Genomic DNA, 20,088 nt, shown 5'->3' with positions numbered 1-20,088 from the left:
TGCTGGTTTTCCAGCATGCCTGTTCAACAAGGACAGGCTGGTGTACACAGGGCCCGAATGTCAGACAGGCTTTGTTGAACTGGCCAATATTTGGCCCGTGTGTACCAGACTGAAGGGTATGCAAACAGTTAACTACACATTTACAAAACATATCTGTGCACTGTCTTACCTGACAAAAAAATGTACCGTAGTCCTGTTCAGTCAGTTTTCTGATCCAGACACCCCTATTATACACTACACAAAGTCCTGACTATTTATTTTTATTCAGGGCAGTCAAGGCAATACAAATTAGTCAAGTATGCGATTGGATAGTAAAAATCCCTGATGCAGTAATTTACATGTTTCATCCTCTAATCAGCAAGCTTTATTTGTTAGATTCACAGAACTGTGCACAACAGGCTTATAAGCTAAACGTGTAGCCCCTTCCTCTGTCTAAGGCCCCATTCACACTTGGCAATTTGGAATCACAACAGAATTGCTGTGATTCTGCCTGCAATTTCAAATCGCATGGCAAACACTGCAAATTGCGCAATGTGCGTTTGCGTGCCATTCATTCTAAATGGCACCCCAAATGTGGTGCAGATTTCTGCGATTGTCGCATCACAGAATCCAGCTGCAATGATGGCAAAATGCACCTTTAGCTTCTCTCCAAGAAAAAGAGTTCCCACTAAGCAAAATGTGAATGGGGACATATGTGCAGGAGATAAAGGTCAAGACAGATTGAAGTACTCTTAAAAAAAAAACAATTCAATACTTTTTAATCAATTTGTAACTAAATAAATGGGTGTCTTTTACTGTATATCTACATATGCTTACATAATAAACATCTGTGTATTGTACTGCATAGTTTGACATTTACCATTTAATCGTTTATTGGTTATAACTTTGATAAGAAGTAATCTTGGGTGTGTAGTTACTGTATACACAGTAGTTACAAGAACCTAACATTAATATATACTTTATCACTGAAGACTTGGGAATATAAAGCCTTTTTAGTTACTGTGTTATGAATTTTCATTTGCATAAAATGTTTGTTCATAACAGTGTTTAACCTTTTTTCAGTCAAGGCACCCCTTAAAATTATAGACAATCTCAATGCATCGTTTAAAATTATGGACAGTCTCAAGGCACCCCATTCTAAAATGTAAAAAACTATTCTAATAGTTTTACATAATGCAGCAACATCAATACTCCTAGGACACACAAAGTTAGAGGTGATTTATCTTCCAAAGCAAATATACTTTCGCACATTGGTACTGACTGGTATTCCAAGGTTTCTCTTCTCCCTCAATTTCTGTCTATCAAGTCAGTTAACGTCATCCCAGTGCTGAAGGAGAGGGGCACAGGAGGGTCAAACAAGGATGCTGTGGGGGGCAACAGACAACCTTCTTATGAACTGGTGACGTCATTGTTTTTTAAGCTGGATACACACTATACAACTTTTGTTGTTAAATTTGCCTTCAACTATGTAGTGCAAGGGCCTGCCTGATTGCATACAAATTGAAAGTGTTGAGGCAGGGTTCACACTGATACTGATACTACACGACAGTGATACAACTTTCATCCTACTTTGCTCTGCGACATCAGTCCTACATTGATCCTACATTGGTCCGACATCCATCCGACTTTCATGAACAGGAAACCACTTTGATCCGACTTTGTGATAGTCTGACTTGTTCTTTGACCAATCAAAACAATCACAGTGTGAGATAAATTTATATTACTGCTGCTGTATTCACCATGTCGGATGTCAAAAGTCGGATGGTTAGGACAAGGATCCTACTTTGATCAAACTTCAATGATATTCAATGGGCTGAAGTAGGACCAAACTAGTACAGGGAGCATTTTCAAAGTCGGACTGACTTGTGTCGGAAAAGTTAAGACAGCTCTCATAGGGAAACATTGATTTTCGCACGTCATGCAACATAAGCTCCCAATGTCGGAGCGTTTGTCGTACCAGTGTGAACCTAGTGTTAGGTTTGGCCTCATATTATATGGTTTTTGGAAATCTAAAGAAAATTGTGTGGATCCAGCTTTAGGATGCCAGTGTCTAGAAAGTCATAACGGTGCATAATGAAAACCAGTGGCTTTGTATAACTAAAAGCTAGGCTTGATCCACCCACTGGCTTGTACAGTAAAACCTTTGTTTGAGAAATTTGCAAGACAAGCACAATTTTTTAATAAATTCTGCCTTGATATACAAGCGATGTCTTGATATAAGAGTAGTGTCATGTCACAACTGAGTATAAAAAAAAAAAAAAAAGAGAGGAGCCTCTGAGGCCTTGTACACACGGTCGGACAAAACCGATGAGAATGGTCCGACGGACCGTTTTCATCAGTTCACCGCTGAAGTGGCCTGATGGTCTGATGTGCGTACACACCATCGTTCCAAAAACCGATCGGGTCAGAACGCGGTGACGTAAAACACACGACGTGCTGAATAAAACGAAGTTCAATACTTCCAAGCATGTGTCGACTTGATTCTGAGCCGATGCTTTTCTGTACTAACCATCGGTTTGGACCGATCAGGCAGCAGTCCATCGGTTCGGTTTGGACCGATGAAACTGAACCTCGGTCCATTCTCATCGGTTTTGTCCGACCGCGTGTACGGGGCCTCAGTGTAGCAATATGGTTACATTTAATGAAGGTACAACATTTAGCAACTTATTGCTACACTTAGAGGTGCCTCTCTTGCTTTGCTAAACAAGTGCTTTAGATTACAAGCATGTTTCTGGAACGATTTATGCTCGCAAACCAAGGTTTTACTGTATACCATTTTTGATAATTTTTTTTGCGATTTTGCCATGGCACCCCTGAAGAAACCTCAAGGCACCCTGGTTGAAAAAGGCTGGTTCATAAGACATAACAAGCTGTATGGAATGGATATCACAGTCTCTTACCGCATCCATTATCAATAAAAACAGACACCGATTATCACACAAACAGCACACAAGCATTTTAAATTCTTATGATGAATACAATTTTCAATCGAATAAACAAGAGACAGCTAACTTATTACTGGAGGATCTGCAAACATGGAAAGTATACACATATACAGTCGCATACGTCACATAGGTAAGGGCAAGTACATTTCAGTTACTTTCATTTTTAATTAATTACACAAAAGGGTAAACTCACCACCTAATGCTCTGAGATAATTATTGCCAAGATGTACCAGGTTCTCCAAGGATGGGTTAAACTGGCCTAAAATTTTCTGCAAGAAAAAAAAAAAACACAGTGTACTGACAAGTACTGGTGTGTGATGTACCGAATATCTACCTTGTTATCATACAAAATAGACTGATGTTCAGGCAACTGCATATACACAGAAACACAAGCTTTGTCTGCCACACCTTACCGGTAAAACAGCTGACTACTTATATTTTATAACTGTACATAAAAAATGAAACAAATATTACCACAATAAAAATTACAAAAATATTGTTTTGTATTCTTTATTTTATACTTAAGGTCGTCCATTTTTCTAATTCCATATTACATTCTAACAGATAATTTAGAAAATTCATCTATATTACAGGTAACATATTTACATGTTCCCTAATGTGGATATATTGGCATGGTGGGCTTACCTTATAAGATCCAATGGTTGATGTATAAATTGATTCCATTTCTCGAGCCATGGCTGCACTCCTAGAGCCAGCAAGGAAGTAGGGGTATCTCTGCCAATGGAGTTTGGACGTTGATCACAGGCTGCAGGGAAGAGAGGGATGGTTTAATAATTCACCAGGTACAATGATACCTGATCATTCAAGTAACAGAACACCCGAGAGCTTAGTAAGTGCTCTGCTAAAGAGTGCACCATTTGATTATCTGGGAATAACTGACAGGAGAGATGCAGTCTGTTCCTCAAACTATAGGATGACACATGAAAGCAGTTTTTAGTCCCTGTACCACGTATGGCAAACATAATAAGTGATCTAGCTATTGACCACTGTATTCTATGGGGCGAATTCAATAAAGCTGCTGCAGCTCTTTGCTAGCGTTAATGCCTCTTGTTAATGTATTGTGCCAAATTCACCAAGCATTTTCGCCACTTTTGGTTCTGACAGCAACTTGTGCACCAAATTCAGGTATTTCTAAAATGCGCCACTTTTATATTGGGGGTTATTTACTAAAGGCAAATCCACTTTGCACTACAAAGTGCAAAGTACAATTGAAAATGCACTGAAAGTGCAATCGCTGTAGATCTGAGAAGGAAAAAAAAACATTTTTAGCTTGCACATGATTGATAATAAAATCAGCAGAGCTTCCCCTAATTTCAGATCTACCCCTCAGATTTACAGCGACTGCACTTCCAAGTGCACTTTCAGTGCAATTTCAAATGCAGTTTGCACTTGTAGTGCAAAGTGGATTTGCCTTTCGTAAATAACCCCCATTGTGTTGCAATGAATGCGCCTAATTATAAAAAAAATTGCAGACATGTTGTATTTAACAAAAATGGAGTGAATTATGACCAACAATCTTTTGGTGAACAGGAAGAGAAACTAGCATAGATAGATTTTGCAAAAGTGTCTCACATGCTTTCTAAAAGTGGTGCAGGCTGTGCCAAAATGAAGTACAAGCTCTAGACAGGTACATGAATATGGTGCATTCTGCACCACTTTTAGAACACATGAGAGACACTTTTGCAAGACCTGTGTATGTAGACGCGAAAACATATTCCCTGGAATTCATAAAACTGAGGGAAACAGATTTTGCAAAAGTGTTTCTCATGCAGGGGCGTACCTAGAACACTTGGCATTCAGGGCGGATCCTATTTTTTTTTCTACACAGGTGAAAGTGCAATTTGCATTACATTATGCTCCACAAATATTACATAATGCTCCACCACTATTATTACATTATGCTCCACCACAAATATTACATTATGCGCCACCACAAATATTACATTATGCGCCACCACAAATATTACATTATGCTCCACTACTAATTTAGTACCACCTGAATTTAGTGCACAAGTCGCTGTCAGGACCAAAAGTGTCTCAAATGCTTCACGAATTGGGCACAATAAACAGTATCTCACAAAAGTGAGTACACCCCTAAATAATTTATTACATCTTTTCATGTGACAAGACTGAAGAAATTACACTTTGCTACGATGCAAAGTAGTGAGTGTACTCAACACACACCGCTGGCAACAAAAGTGAGTACACCCCTAAGTAAAAATTTCCAAATTGGGCCCAAAGTGTCAATATTTTGTGTGGTCACCATTATTTTCCAATACTGCCTTAACCTTCTTGGGCATAGAGTTCACCAGAGCTTCACAGGTTGCCACTGGAGTCCTCTTCCACTTCCCCATGATGTCATGGCGGAGCTGGTGGATGTTAGAGACATTGCACTCCTCCACCTTCTGTTTGAGGATGCCCCACAGATGCTCAAAAGGGTTTAGGTCTGAAGATATGCTTGGCCAGTCCACCACCGTTACCCTCTACCTGCTTCTTTAGCAAGGCAGTGGACATCTTGGAGGTGTGTTTGGGGTCGTTATGTTGAAATACTGCCCTGCGGCCCAGTCTCCGAAGAAAGGGGATCATTCTCTGCTTCAGTATGTCACAATAGATGTGGACATTCATGGTTCACTCAATGAACTGTAGCTCCCAGCACTCATGCAGCCCCAGACCATGACACTCCCACCACCATGCTTGGCTGTAGGCAAGACACGCTTGTCTTTGTACTCCTCACCTGGTTGCCGCCACACAAGCTTGACACCATCTGAAGAAAAAAAGTTTATCTTGAGCTCATCAGACCACAGGACATGGTTCCAGTAAACCATGTCCTTAGTCTGCTTGTCTTCAGTAAACGGTTTGCGAGCTTTCTTGTGCATCATCTTTAGAAGAGGCTTTCTTCTGGGACGACAGCCACGCAGACCAATTTTTTTTGAATATTCACTTTTTATTTTATTGTATAGACATAAACACAGTCACATCACCCACCTCAACCCTTCCCTCCTCGATTCCCTACGTCAATTCCTCCAGGTTCCCGACTCCCTCAACTCCCGCCATTTCCACCATATATTCTGGAATGTCTCCAGTGAGTATTCTTCTATGTGAATAGTTTCTTCTATAACTCTTATCGTTTCAACCCTTGCAACCCAGTCCTTCAAACTCTGAACTTTCTGGGACCTCCAGAGACTTGAGATCAAGCTTTTGGCCGCATTTAAAAGAAATGGAACCAAGGTATTCTTATATATTTAAGGGCCGTTTTCCTTGTATCATGAAATAGACAATCCCAAGGGTTCTTCTGACTCTGTTCTCCTGTGATTTGGTAGGTTGCTGACAAGATTCCCTCTCAATAGGGTTGGATCTTTATGCATTCCCTCAATCAAGTTGGGGGTCCCTCTGCCCCGATCCTGGGCGCCCTCTGGGGGGTCACATACCATCTCGCCAAGTGTTTATAACACATTTTAACTGTCTTTGTATCTCCTGAGACATAGCATGCCATTCTCAGAATTTTCCTTCTATGTTCCTCATCTCTGAGCGGGCCTATCTCCTCTTCCCATTTCATCAAATATGGAGGGAATTCCGGTTCTGTTTCTTGAATTAGTATCCTATGTTAACATTTTCGTTAACCTTAACAAAAATGTAAAAAAAGATGAGTATTGTCTTAGTCTTATTCAGAAAAAAATGGTAAACTGGAATGATACTTGTTTGATTATGGTAATGAGAAGGTGTTTGATTGGAAACGACCGGTGCATTCTAACACTTGCCCTGTGTCGTTGCTACCACCCACCCATCTGGTGAACAAGTCCAAAAATAAAAATAATAAGTCTATGAGAAATAAATCCAATACGTAAATCTAAACAACCTAACCCACCCCCGCCTAGGGTCACCGGTTCGAGGATCTACATCTAGATCAGTTTCCTCCCAGCCAGTTTCCTCACAGGCGGCCGCCCACCATGAGGAAACCATTATAGATTCTACTCCATCATTACTTTCCTCCCTTCCTCCTCCATTGGAACCACTCATCCCTATCATTTCGTCGAGTGTGACAGATTCCATACCTTCTCTGCTTACTTCCATTTCACTCCCTACATTTAATATTCCCATCCATAATAGTTTCAGTTCGTTAGCTTGTGACTTAGAGAGTTATATTCAATCAGGACCCAAAATGCTAGACTAGACCCAAAATGTTAGAGAATCAGGATGGTCCATCTTTACCTCTAGCTTCTGATAGTTCAGGCACATCTTCTGATAGTCAGGTTTTTTAGATATCTCCAAAGGGAGCACATGTTACAAAAAGAAAACTAGACGAGGACGAAGAGGAGGAACTTCTAGGAAGGAATCACAAAAAAGAAAGGACAGAGCTAATGGAACAGCTAGCACAATAAAAATGTATAACCTGTCCTCTCAGACCCTTACACCTGCAGATATTTTACTGCTTCAGAAAGGCCTGAGTTTCTCCCCTTCGGTAGGACCAAATAAGTTTGGTTTGTTTAAGGATCTCTATCGGTTTATCCGATCTTTAACTCTTAAACGCCACTATGCTCCCAATCCCCTTACCCATTTCCCAAATCATATTGGAAATAACATCCCACTAATGCCCATTGCAGATCCTCCTTCCCCCACAGCACTAGATGAGGAAGCATTACAAATACTGGAACAGCTGTGGCTAGAGGGAAATGCAGAAGGGTATGTCCCTATGTCTCAGCTAGAACCACCGGTCTCATCCCTTTAGGCCCAAGTCAACGTTTTTTCCGATGAATTCAAAAGGGCTGTATATAGAAACCTATCATCAGGCAGTGTATAAATATTTTATTACACTTTGTGTAAAATCTCAGAAATATAAACATCAACATGACCAAAGCAGAGAATCAGTCCCTAAAAGATTTTATGGCCAACACCAACATCACCATTAGACAAGCGATAAAGGGGGGGGTAAGTATAGTAATGCAAAATAAGGTAGATTATATGAAGGAGGCAGGTCGACTGTTAGCCGATACAGATACATATCTGAAATTACGTATTGACCCCCTTTCTTTCTTTTTTTTTCAAAAAGGATGTTTATTGGCACATATGATAATAAACAGAAGAGATACATACATACATACAGATGCTTAAAAATAGACATTCCGTCCAACATTGGAATAGCAGCCAAAACATATCAGAAAAAGAGCAAAAAAAAAAAAATTACAAACAATATAGTCCTCCCACATTTCACAATTCACAATTCAGCAGGGATCAAAGATACAACCAGACAACAACATTTCCACCCCCCTATTGTCCAAGACCAACCTCAGTTTTCACACAGTTTTGCCTTTCATCTGTGATTCCCCAGCACCCCCTTTAAAAGAGCAGTCTGTCCATTACCAGTTCAAGCGGGGCCAACCCCGGGGTTTTCAACCAAGGGGCCCACAGTAGCTCAAATTTCCCCTGCCGGCCTCTGTGCTGGTAAATTTATTTTTCCAAGCATAGAGTGGACCCCATCTGCGCTATCCATTCACTTAGCCTAGGAGGTTCACTTTCCTTCCAATGCTGAAGGATACGTTTACGAGCCTGAAAGAGGGCTCTACCAATGGCTTGTTTCAGGTTATCAACTATTAGATCGTCCAGTATACCTAAACCACAGGCTTTAGGGTCTTGCGGAATCGTGACCAAGAATACCTCATTTCGAGTTTTAAGAACCTCCACAGCAGATGGATAAGGTCCCCATGGTCTCGCACACATCTGGGGCAATTATCATCCCCAGCCAGACCCATCCTGAGCAATCTCGCAGGTGTAAAGTGTACTCTCATGAAGATGAACAACTGTGACAGGCATTGTGCAGTCTTGAATGCGCACCCCTGCACTGCAAGCAATGCCTCTTCCCACTGGTCCTCCTCAAATACTTCCACATCCCTCTCCCTAGAAGACAACACCCAGCGGGAAAATCTGGTAGAAATGAGGAGAGCAACATGGCATACGAGCTGGAAATAAAGCCCTTAAAACAGTTCACTTCAGACATATAATGAAAAATTGGAACGGGAGACAGAATCCATGGGTTGTCTCCCGCCTGAGCCCTGACTGCGTGACTTAACTGCAATTAATAAAAGTACATGGACTGGGGCAATCCGAACCTCTCCTGTAGCTCCACAAAAGGGCGCAGGCGGCCACCTGAAAAAATATGAACTAAATGGGTAACGTCATACCTCTTCCAGCGCTCCACACAAGTTAGAAGAAGCAGTTCCCCATAATACCGGTTGTTCCAGATTGGACTATGGCCTGTAAAGCCCTCTACATCTTGTAATTGACGCGTTTTATTCCAAATTTTTGGGATCAAGGCATATGTGGGAAAGAGCCTGTTCGACAAATTGTAATGCTTCTAAACCCGTGACTACAGCGTCCGAACCCGAAGTGTGTTGTAATAAGGCAGTTACTGGGTCCCCGCTAACCTGACGTGCATTCCTCCCCTTAGATATGGCCCTGGCTATGTGCTGTAATTGGGCAGCTAAATAGTAAAGCCATGGGTTAAGAAGGGCCAGCCCGCCCGCCTCCTTGGGTTTTTGTAGCTGTTCCAGTTTAATTCTAGGGGGTTTGTTAAGCCAGAGGAAAGCCCGAAATAGGGAATTAATTATCCTAAAAAACTTCAGCGGGATCACCATAGGGGTATTATGGAGAATATACAAAAATTGCGGCATGAATATCATTTTAGTAAGGTTCACCCTGCCCACTAGTTACATTTTCAACTTAGACCACACTTTGGATTTGTCCCTAATCTGACCTAACAGGGGGGAGAGGTTCAGAGTAATATAATCACGGGGCTGTGGTGTGACCCAGATACCCAAGTATTTAAATTTTGCAGCCACCGGAATGTTCTGTAACGTGGGACCCTGCGAATCTACAGTGTCCAACATCATAATTGCGGATTTAGTCCAGTTGATTACCAGGCCGGAGTACGAGCCAAAGTTTTGAATTACTGTCATAGCCTCACTCAGGGAGCCCGAGGTGTCCCCCAGCAGCAACATGGTTTGTTTGCATATAACATGAGTTCCTCGTGTACCTGTCCATATCTAAAGCCAGTTATTAAGGGGTTGGAACATAGCAATGGCAATAGCAAACAACAGAGGCGACAGGGGGCACCCCTGCCAAGTTCCTCTGTGCAGCCGTAAGGGAGAAGAAACCCTACCCGCCTGTCTGATGACCGCCGATGGGGAATTATACAGGAGTTGGACCCATGATAAGAACACCGGCCCAAATCCAAATTTTATCAATGTAGCCCACAAATACTGCCACTCGATGCTATCAGAGGCCTTATTATGGGCATCGAGTGACAGCAATGCTCTATCCCCCGCATTGTCCGCTGGTGACTGCATATTGAGAAAGAGCCTGCAAAGGTTGACGGCCGTGGATCTCTCCGGTATAAAGCCGGATTGATTGCATCCTGGGCAGCTATCCACGCCTTACGGGATCCCTCCCCAGAGTTGGCAATGTATTCCGCCTCAAGGCGCTTAACCAGTTGGGCCATCTGCTCTCCATGTGCAGCTGTATTATGTTTAATGGCAGTCACCTCCGATATGAACACACCCCTCAGGAAAGCTTTAAAAGCATCCCAAGAAGCACCCAAATTGGGATTGTTCGCATGCCTCTGCCAGTATGCTGTGATGTCATTCTCAATCTTAGTGTGGGAGGGAAATAGATTTAACCAGAAAGCGTTCAGTTTCCATGGCGCTCTTGGCAAACTAGGCTCCGTCCTGACTCAAGTGATGCAAAAGGGGAGAATGATCTGAAATACTCCTAGGAAGTTAATGCACCCTTTCAATATATTGGGAGGCCGACGTTGAGCATAGACATAAGTCAATCCGAGATAGGGACATGTGCGTCTTGGAGAAGCACAAGAATTGCTACCTCTCCAGGGATCCGCCCACCTCACCGCCTCTATAAATTTAGCCAAAGCAGGTCTCGGCCTCGTGGAGCCTCCCGACGGGGGAGGATGTCTATTCAGAGCAGGATCTATTATACCAATAAGATCTCCCACCAAGACTAAGGGTACTCCCGGGTTATTCAGCTGAAATGTCAACAGGGTGCGCAGAACCAGTGGGTTGAATGGTGGAGGGATATACACTGCCGCCAAGATCAGCGTCAGCTGGTGAATTCTGCATAGTAAAAACACAAACCTCCCTTCCTGGTCGACCCTGGAGTCGAGCAGCTGGAAGTCTAAGGATTTATGTATCAGGACACTCACACTCCGAGAATAAGAGGTGTGAGTGGAATGATACGCCCATCCCGCCCAAGCAAATCCCAACCATGAGACTGTCTCTGAAGTCAAATGAGTCTCCTGCAGTATACACACTGCTGGGAGAGGTTTTCTAATGGAATTGGAGACCATGGTACGCTTGAGTGGATCACCCAAGCCACGCACATTCCACGAAACTATAGGCGTACTCGTCATTATGGCACATTAGGAAAGTAAGATCCGTACCATGTTTGTGTGGATACGGCTGCCCACCAGCCAAACTCGGCCCGTAGTAAGCCCCCACATCCACCTCTCCAAAACAAAATTAACATCACAGAACATCGCATAAGACATCATCCCAACTATAGGTACCCACCTCTTCCCCCCACCATGCACGCAGGGCAGAGCCCTGAGTGTGTGCAACCTAATACCAAAAATTGTGACTGGGGAAGAGAAGAAAAGCAACATACAGAATATGTCCTGCAAAAGGGGACACCACCCAAAAGGGGGGGGCATCCATCCCAGCTCTCGCGAGGGTACACCGACAGAGAAGGCCACAGTCCATAAAAATAAAATGCGTGCCGTTGTCATCTGATTGTCAATTAATATGAAACCTTTGGAATGTGAGAGAAAAACAGAAAAAAACAGTAACTGAAACATGAAAAACTGCTGGGTGTAAACAGGAACCCAGATCGGGCTCAGATGCAACAGGCATACAGCAGCCCAAGTCACGTACCTTATTAGGTACTCCAACTGCGGGTCAAATCGCATGTTAAGCACACATGCTCAAATCCTGAGAAAATGCAGGTAATGTTCTCTCGATCGTGCAACTTTGTGGGTGCAAGACCCAAAACTCACATGAAAACAATAGAGACTGTCCCGCGTAACCTAGGTATCAGCATACTTGTGGTTCAGTCCGCATCTGCTGCTGGTCTCCCATCCTGGCGGAGGTGGTGTTCATTTGCGTCAATCCATGCAGAAGCCTCTGCTGCTGACTCAAAAAATTGCGCTCTGACGCCCGCGATGATCCTAAGCTTAGCCGGGTATAGCATAGCATAATTGGCTCTCAGGCTATGAAGCCTTTTCTTTACCTCTCCAAATTTGGCTCTGCGCCTTTGTACTTCCGCCGAAAAATCTGGGTAAAAGGACACTCTTGCACCGTTAAACTGCATATTTCGTCTTTCCCTGGCAAGTCGTAGGATTATCTCTTTATCCTTGAAATTAAGGAGCTTAGCTAACATAGTGCGAGGCGGGTTGCCCAGGGGAAAAGGTCTAGGTGGAACCCTGTGTGCCCGTTCAACCGAGTAGAATGGCGTAAACGCATCTTTTCCAAATATCTCCTGCAGCCAGGTTTCTACAAAAGCTGTAGGGTCCCTACCTTCTGTTTTTTCCGGCAGGCCGATTATGCGGATGTTACTCCTCCTTAAACTCAATGTCCTCACTTTTAAGTTCATTGGCAGCCGCTATTCTGGCTGTGACCTGTAGTTCCCTGACCAAGGGAGCCATCCGATCCTCCATATCACTGATCCGACCTTCCACTGCGGTGGTGCGTTCTTTGATCTTTTGAAAATCATGGCGGAAAAAAACCCACCTCTTCCATCAGGCCCCCAAAGTGCACCTGTAAGGTCTGCACCGAGGCTGTACATTTATTGACTGCCTTAAGGATCTCAGCAAGCGTAGGCTGTTCAATGTCCTCCCCATCCTCCTCCTCTGCCATCTCAGGAAATCGCGGGGCTGAGGCCTGTTGCAAGGCCTGCCCGGAGGATTCTCCCACCTGCTGAGCCTGAAAAATGTCCGGGGTGGCATCCAGCTCCTCATCAGGGGGGCGATCAGCCACACTGTTCATTTTCTGTGCATAATACAGCATATCTTTCGGGGCCTCCTTCCCCTGTGCCTTAGGTGGTTGCTTACCCGTGTCCTTGTCCCCTCGTGCACGCTGTGCAGCCGTGGCGCCATTTTGGATGTCCTGCATCTCGTTCCTCTTAAGCTGTTTGCGGGTCATCATGCTTTTTCCGAGCCTCGCCCAAGTTCCGGAACGCGCCCGGGGTGTACAGGTACCAGGTTTCAGTGCCGGTTTTGGGTGGTGGATCGACCGGGAGAAGGATCGCTGGAGGATTATGTCAGGGAGCTCTGTGAGACACGTCCGCTCACATGCCGCTCTTGGCCACACCCCCCACTGAACCCCTTCCTATATACCAGCATAATCTTAGTCATTAGTTGATGAGGGAAAATGGGGTCCTCACCAAAAAAAGAACGGCAATTTATGTTAGCATCAGAGTGCAGTACCCCACATTTCTACCATCTTCACAAAGTCCACAAGTCTCTAACTGATCCCCCGGGAAGACCCATTGTGGCCAGTACCAACAGTTTCACCAATGGGTTGTGCCTCCAACCCCTTGTGAATCGGTTTCTTTCCTCTACACGTCCATACCCCACGATATTGGCCTTAAAGCCATTCAGCACCTTTTAACCAAAAGTGTTGATTTTCATTCATTCCAATTGCAGTTTCTTGTGCAATCTGTTGAATTAAGTTTGAAGCACAATTATTTCACTTTCTGTAAACAGTTTTATTAACAGTGTAGAGGTACGGCGATGGGGGCTAATTTGTGTATGCCAACCTCACTATGGGCCACTGGGAGGAGGATAATATCTGGGCCAACAACCCATTTGCCGAGTTCATTGTGTTCTTTGGTCGGTACATTGATGATATCGTGCTTATATGGAGCGGGGGTCCAGAGAAATTCTGTTCCTTTGTGGCCTATTGTAATGCCAACACCTTCGGCCTTACTTTCACACATGTACTTAATTCACAAGAATTGGTGTTCTTAGATCTTAGATCTTGTGCTGACTCATGATGAAGACAGGATAGTCACTCGAGATCATATTAAACCCACTAGGTTGATATCATTTCAGTATAATATATATATATATATATATATATATATACACACATACACACACATATACACACACACACACACATATCTTTATTGTCTTGCATTCAGTATTATTGTCATGTGGGTTTTTGTTTTTATGGATCTATATGATATATTTTTAGATTAGCTAAGACATACATGCTAGTTGAGCAGAAAGGGGTTAATTTGAGTCCGTTTAGCACATGTGTTTCCCATTTAATCAATTACCCCGTCTTTTTTTTCCCCGCCCCATTTTACTTAATTTCCCTCTCCTTTTTTCATTATTTAAAAAAAACCCTGGGTGCCACTTTACCTTGACTGTGACAAAGCGTTAGAAGTGCGAAACGCATCATCAAGGCCACCCAGGATTGTCATCCCCTAAGACCTGGCTCCATTTGCAATCGAGTGGCACCTTTATTATATCTCTCAATAGCCCTGTTGTTATCGTGGTGTCCTTCCACAGAGCGCAAAGGTGATTTGTTATCTTCCCAGGATGTGGGACCTTTTTCATCATTTCCATTGCACCATCGTTCTAAAGTTTTCCTGGTAGAAGATTCACAGTTCCGGTGTCACAGCACAGCATTTTCGGTTTCCCCCTGCCAGTGTCGCAGCTGGCCTGTCACTGGCTGGCGTGTCATCCAGCGGTTCCTGCAGTGCTCATCGCTTCTGTCTCCCCATCGGTTGGATCACCACCAACAGGCCCATCGGAGTGTCTGTTTCCTATGATCCTGATATCAGCCAGTTTGGCGGCCGCCTCCTCTTCCATCCCCATGCTTTAGGAAGATGTGCTAATTTCATAACAGGTTTCAGCTCCCTTCTGCAATGGATGCCAGGTGATATTATTTACACAGCTCTTTTTCTCTGTGTTTTAATCTAGCAATTATAGAAACTGCTTTTTGATTTTGTGGAAGCATCAATAAACATTGTAACAGCAATTTGAACAGTCTGCTTTTTCCTGCCCATCGAATGCTGGATTTTTTGTGTTTATTGTATACTCCCGTGTTCCAGCTATGGTATCCGTGCAGCACTGGGTTCAGTGAAAACCTCCCCACAAATTTTTGTGCCTCCACCACCATTTTCTGGACTAGCCTCTGTTTAGCGCTGGTGATTTTTGTTGTTTTTAGTTTTCAGTATCTAGTTAACTCATCTTATATAACTGGAATTATTATTCTAGGGTTAGACACATAGAAAAGTAGGTCGTCAGCATTTGCAGTTACCTTAAACTCCCTTTCCCCTACTTTTACCCCTCCAATATCTGGGTTTTTACGAATAGCCGCTAACAGGGGTTCCAATGCTATTACAAACAGCATTGGGGACAGGGGCACCCCTGCCTTGTCCCATTAAATACGTCCAAAGGGGGGGGTAAATTGCCATTTATTCAGATTTCCGCTGTTTCCATTTCATCATTTTTGCCCCAATACCCAGATGTCTTAATGTTCCAAACTTGAAACCCCAGTATACCCTGTCAAAGGCCTTTTCGGCATCATTCGACAGGAATGCGACTGGGGTCTCTCCCCCCCCCCCCCCCATCTACTTCATGAATCAAACACAGTGACTTCAGGCCGTTATCTTTCCCCTCTCTTCCTGATACAAACCCTACCTGATCACGGTTTACCCAGGTTGGTAGTGTGGGCTTCCGCTATTACTTTGGCAAAAATCTTTATATCTGTATTTAACAGGGATATTTGGCGATAACTCGCTGGGACTGTTGGATCCTTCCCTTCTTTTAAAATGAGGGTTATATAGGCCACAAATGATTCCTCCCTCAGGGTCTCTCTTTCGGCCAGGGCCAAATATTCACATAATTTAGGGATCAGAAACGTTTAAAATCTCTTATAATATAAAACAGAGTACCCGTCAGGGCCTGGGGACTTTCCCAGAGCCATGCTTTTTATTACTCTTCTTACTTCTTCTGGAGTAATTGGAGCTTCAAGTTGCTCCAGTTCCTCCTTAGGGACCATGGCAAAGTCAAGGCCTCTTAGGTACTCATAAATTGCTCCCTCCCTACGTACCTCTCTCTGATTCACATTGTATAATGAGCCATACTATTCATGGAAGACCTGTGAACTCTCTCCCTGGTCGTTCTTAATTTTAGAGATAAAAGGAACGATTTTTCTTTTCCCTTATTGCTCTAGACAACCACTTCCTGGATTTATTTCCCCATTGATACCTCTCCTTATTTACCATATGAAAGGCACTTTTTTTTCTCCTGTTCTAAAAGGTCCGCCAATTGCACCCCTTTTTGCAACAAATTCTTGTCTCTCCAGAATACCTTGGGGTCTCGTCAAGTCCTGTATCTCTCTATATAGATTATGTAGTGTCTCTTCATTTTCTCTTTTTCCCTGTGCCTGCCCCTATCAGTATCCCCCTCATAACAGCCTTGTGCGCTTCCCACAAGGCTGAGCAGGGGATTTCTGGTGTATCATTTACTGCAAAGACGTTTTCAAGTTCCTGTTCGATCTTAAGTATCACCGGATCATGCATAACCAAGTTGTTTAGTCTCCAGTTCCTTCCCAACCTAGTATTTAATATTTCTAATTTAATCACTACAGGGGCATGGTCACATAAAGTGATTGCTTTAATCTCTGCACTTTTTTAGAGATGGTAATAGTAGATGTTCTGTAAAGATGTAATCAATCCTGGAGAATGTCCCGTGGGCTGGGGAGTAGAAAGTGTAATCTCTATTTCCTCGGTGCCTAACCCTCCATGTATCTACCAGCTGATGTTCCAGTAGTAATTTTTTTACAACCTTCTGTCTTTTGGCTGTATAGCGAGAGGGGCCTCAAGTTGTATGTATCTGCGGATCTATGCTCAAGTTTAGATCTCCCACCATTATGAATTTACCTTCTTTAAATCCTTCAAGTTTTTTTAGGACTTTCTTTAGGAATAAGTCTGGTTCCCTATTTGGGGAATATATATTTGCCAGTGTAAGTTTCATATTAAACAAATTTCCTTTTCCAAAAGAGAAATCTCCCCTCTGGGTCTGCCAGTTTCTCTTACTGTAAAAACCGTGGTCTTGTCAAAACCTATGGCCATGCCCCTCGAGTGGCTAGATGTTATATCGTTATAGAACCACATAGGGAATGAATGTGAAGCCAGTCTACACCCTGAGGCATGAGTAATGTGCATCTCTTGGAGACAGACCACATTTGCCCCCAAAAAGGGAGCTCTTTGTTTTCTTTTATACCTTTTGCTTGGGGTATTCATCCCCCTTACATTGTAAGTAAATACATTTATTGTGGCCATGGTTCATCCTAGAAAGCCCCTGGCAGACCGCAACAAATCCAGAGAGGAGAAAAAAAACACACCCAATTTCTCCCCCAAATCATTCAAAGGATATCTACCCAATCTGCCATTAATAATGTGGCTAGTTCCACTCTTCCGAATAGGACATTGAGAGATGTTAATGTCCCGATTCGACATACTAACCTCAGCAATGCTTCACTTTTTAATCCACCTGGATTCATTGCCCCTTCCATGCAGGTATTTAAAGAACTTGCACTCAAGGATTTGATAGCATTGAAAATTCCTAAAACAAGAGGTATTAGTGAATTTCAAATGAATCTCAGACAGATCTGTGAACGTAATGACATAGTAATACGCCCCGCCGATAAGGGGGACAGTATTGTCATTCTGGACAAATCTCAATATGTAGAGGAGATGAACAGATTATTATCTGACAGCTCTACATACACCCCCCTTGCCTCTAACCCCACAGTTTAATTTAGGAAAGAACTTTCAAACTTAATCGAATATGGGTTTGAGCAAGGGATCCTTAATAAGAAAGAAAAAGCTAATTTTAATTCCCATCACGCCACGGGTACTGGTTATATATTACTTGCCAAAAATCCACAACTCTATTAAACCTCCAGGCCGCCCCATTATAAGCGGCATCGATTCTGTAACAACGAGGCTTGGCAAATATGTGGACAGCTTCCTTCAACCTCTGGTGTCTAACACTCCTGCTTATTTGTGGGATACTACACAGGTTTTAAACCTGCTGGATGGATATCAGTGGGAGGAGGGCTACATTTTAACGACGGCTGATGTGGCCTCCTTATACACCGTTATATCCCATCAACACGGTTTTGAAGCGGTAGAATTTTATCTTCAACAAGATCTATCTTTATCTTCTTGGCAGAGAGATTTCATTATTGGACCTTCTACGTCTTGCAACAAGCCACAATTACTTCTGGTTTGGTGGAGATTTCTTGCTGCAAACTTGTGGTGTAGCAATGGGGGCCAAGTTTGCTCCAAGTTTGGCAAACTTATTCATGGCCCGGTGGGAACAAGAATGTATAGATACCAACCCCCCTAGAGAGTTACGCCTTTAGAAAAGATATATTGATGATGTGATCTTTCGATAGGAGGGAGATCTACCCTCCCTAGAAGGGTTTCTTCTAAAATTAAATCAGAATGATAGAGGTATCCCTTTGCAATATGAGGCGAGTCACACACATATCCATTTTCTGGATTTGAATATCACTGTACTTATTTCAAAGAGACCGACCGTAATGCTTTCATTCCTCTAACCAGCTGTCACCACAAACCATTGGTTAGCTGCTGTCCCAAAAGGACAATTTCAGCGCATCAGACAGAATTGTACCGAAATGTTAGATTTTAACCAGCAAGCACTAGTTTTGAAACAGTGGTTTTTATATAAGGTTTATCACGAGCATGAAATTGATGAAACCATTAACTAAAGTTGCTGCTATGGATAGGAACAATATGCTGAGTGGAACAAGAGAAAACCATAATTCACCTGACAAAATTTGGATGGTCGCTGGTTACTCGATATTCCATTCAGCACTTCTCTGTAAGGAAAATTCTCAAACATTGGGACATGTTACATAATGATAGGGTTTTAGGGCCTATAATTCCAGAACGGCCACTTTTAATATACTGGGGCACTCCATATCTGAGACACAATATCGCCCCCAATGTGATTGACCCTCCAAGGACGGTGTAATTTTTCCAGTTCATGAAGGCTTTTTTTCCTTGTTGCAGAGGCCACATCTGTCAGATCAATTCTTTCAGAGGGCGTAAGTGCGAGAACTTCCAATCTACTGTGACAAATTAATTGTATGATATCAAATCATTTATAACTTGTTCTACAAAATATGTAGTTTACATGATTCAATGTCCACAATTCAAACAGTACATAGGCCGTACTAAAAGAGAATTGCATGTGTGACCAGGTGAACACATGGGCAACATTAAACAAGGTTTCAAAAAACATAATTTGTCCAGACATTATGATAAATATCATGATCGACAATTAAAACGAACATGGTCTATGGCCCTTGATACCATCCCTCCAATGATCTTGATCTATTTCAAGACTTGAGACCAGATGGATTTTTAATATGAAATCTTTTGTACCTTTTGGCCTTAATGTTGTTTGGGACATTAATTGTTTATTAATAATGCCCCATTTTTTATCATTAATCTTAGTTTTAAATCCAATTTCTTTAGATATTTATATTTTTTATATATTTTTTTAATATGTGTTTTCATTAAATGTAAAAATATGATTAATATGACGAATATGATTATCATTAACATGATTATCATTAAATTGCTGAAATATGAACCCAGTAATGTTTCTTAGCAGTTTACATGATTGTTGTCATATCTATATTAGGCTGGCGGTGTCCCTGTTATTCCAAGCTATATTCCTTTTTTGCAACTAGATGGCTTTGCTATGTAGTTCCGTTATTTCCCCATTTCCATTAGCGGCCAATACTTAACCACTTAAGACCCGGACCAATATGCAGGTAAAAGGACCTTGCCCCTTTTTGCGATTCGGCACTGTGTCACTTTAACTTAAATTGCGCTGTCGTGCGACGTGGTTTCCAAAAAAAAAAAAAAAAAACGGCGTCCTTTTTTTTCCCACAAATAGAGCTTTCTTTTGGTGGTATTTGATCACCTCTGTGGTTTTTATTTGTTGCGCTAAAAACAAAAATAAAATGTTATAATAAATATCCCCAAAAAAGATATAAAAAAA

The 20,088-nt window shown here is 42.5% G+C and overlaps 1 protein-coding gene across 1 annotated transcript in view; it reads right to left on the bottom strand.

Annotated features, from left to right (window-relative positions):
- Window positions 1-3,728, bottom strand: part of BAIAP2L2 (BAR/IMD domain containing adaptor protein 2 like 2) — a 124,806-nt gene extending 121,078 nt beyond the window's left edge. The window contains exons 1-2 of the mRNA XM_040359541.1: window positions 3,591-3,728; window positions 3,139-3,214 (exon numbers count right to left, since the gene is read on the bottom strand). Coding sequence (XP_040215475.1) covers window positions 3,139-3,214; window positions 3,591-3,641 — 127 coding nt within the window. The 5' untranslated portion in view covers window positions 3,642-3,728. The remainder of the gene's footprint in view (window positions 1-3,138; window positions 3,215-3,590) is intronic.
- Window positions 3,729-20,088: the final 16,360 nt, after the last annotated feature.

Source organism: Rana temporaria, chromosome 7 (genome assembly GCF_905171775.1).
Source record: "Rana temporaria chromosome 7, aRanTem1.1, whole genome shotgun sequence".
NCBI lineage: Eukaryota > Metazoa > Chordata > Amphibia > Anura > Ranidae > Rana > Rana temporaria.
The sequence above is the reverse complement of the archived record's forward strand: the minus strand, read 5'-3'. Positions and strand labels throughout refer to the sequence as shown.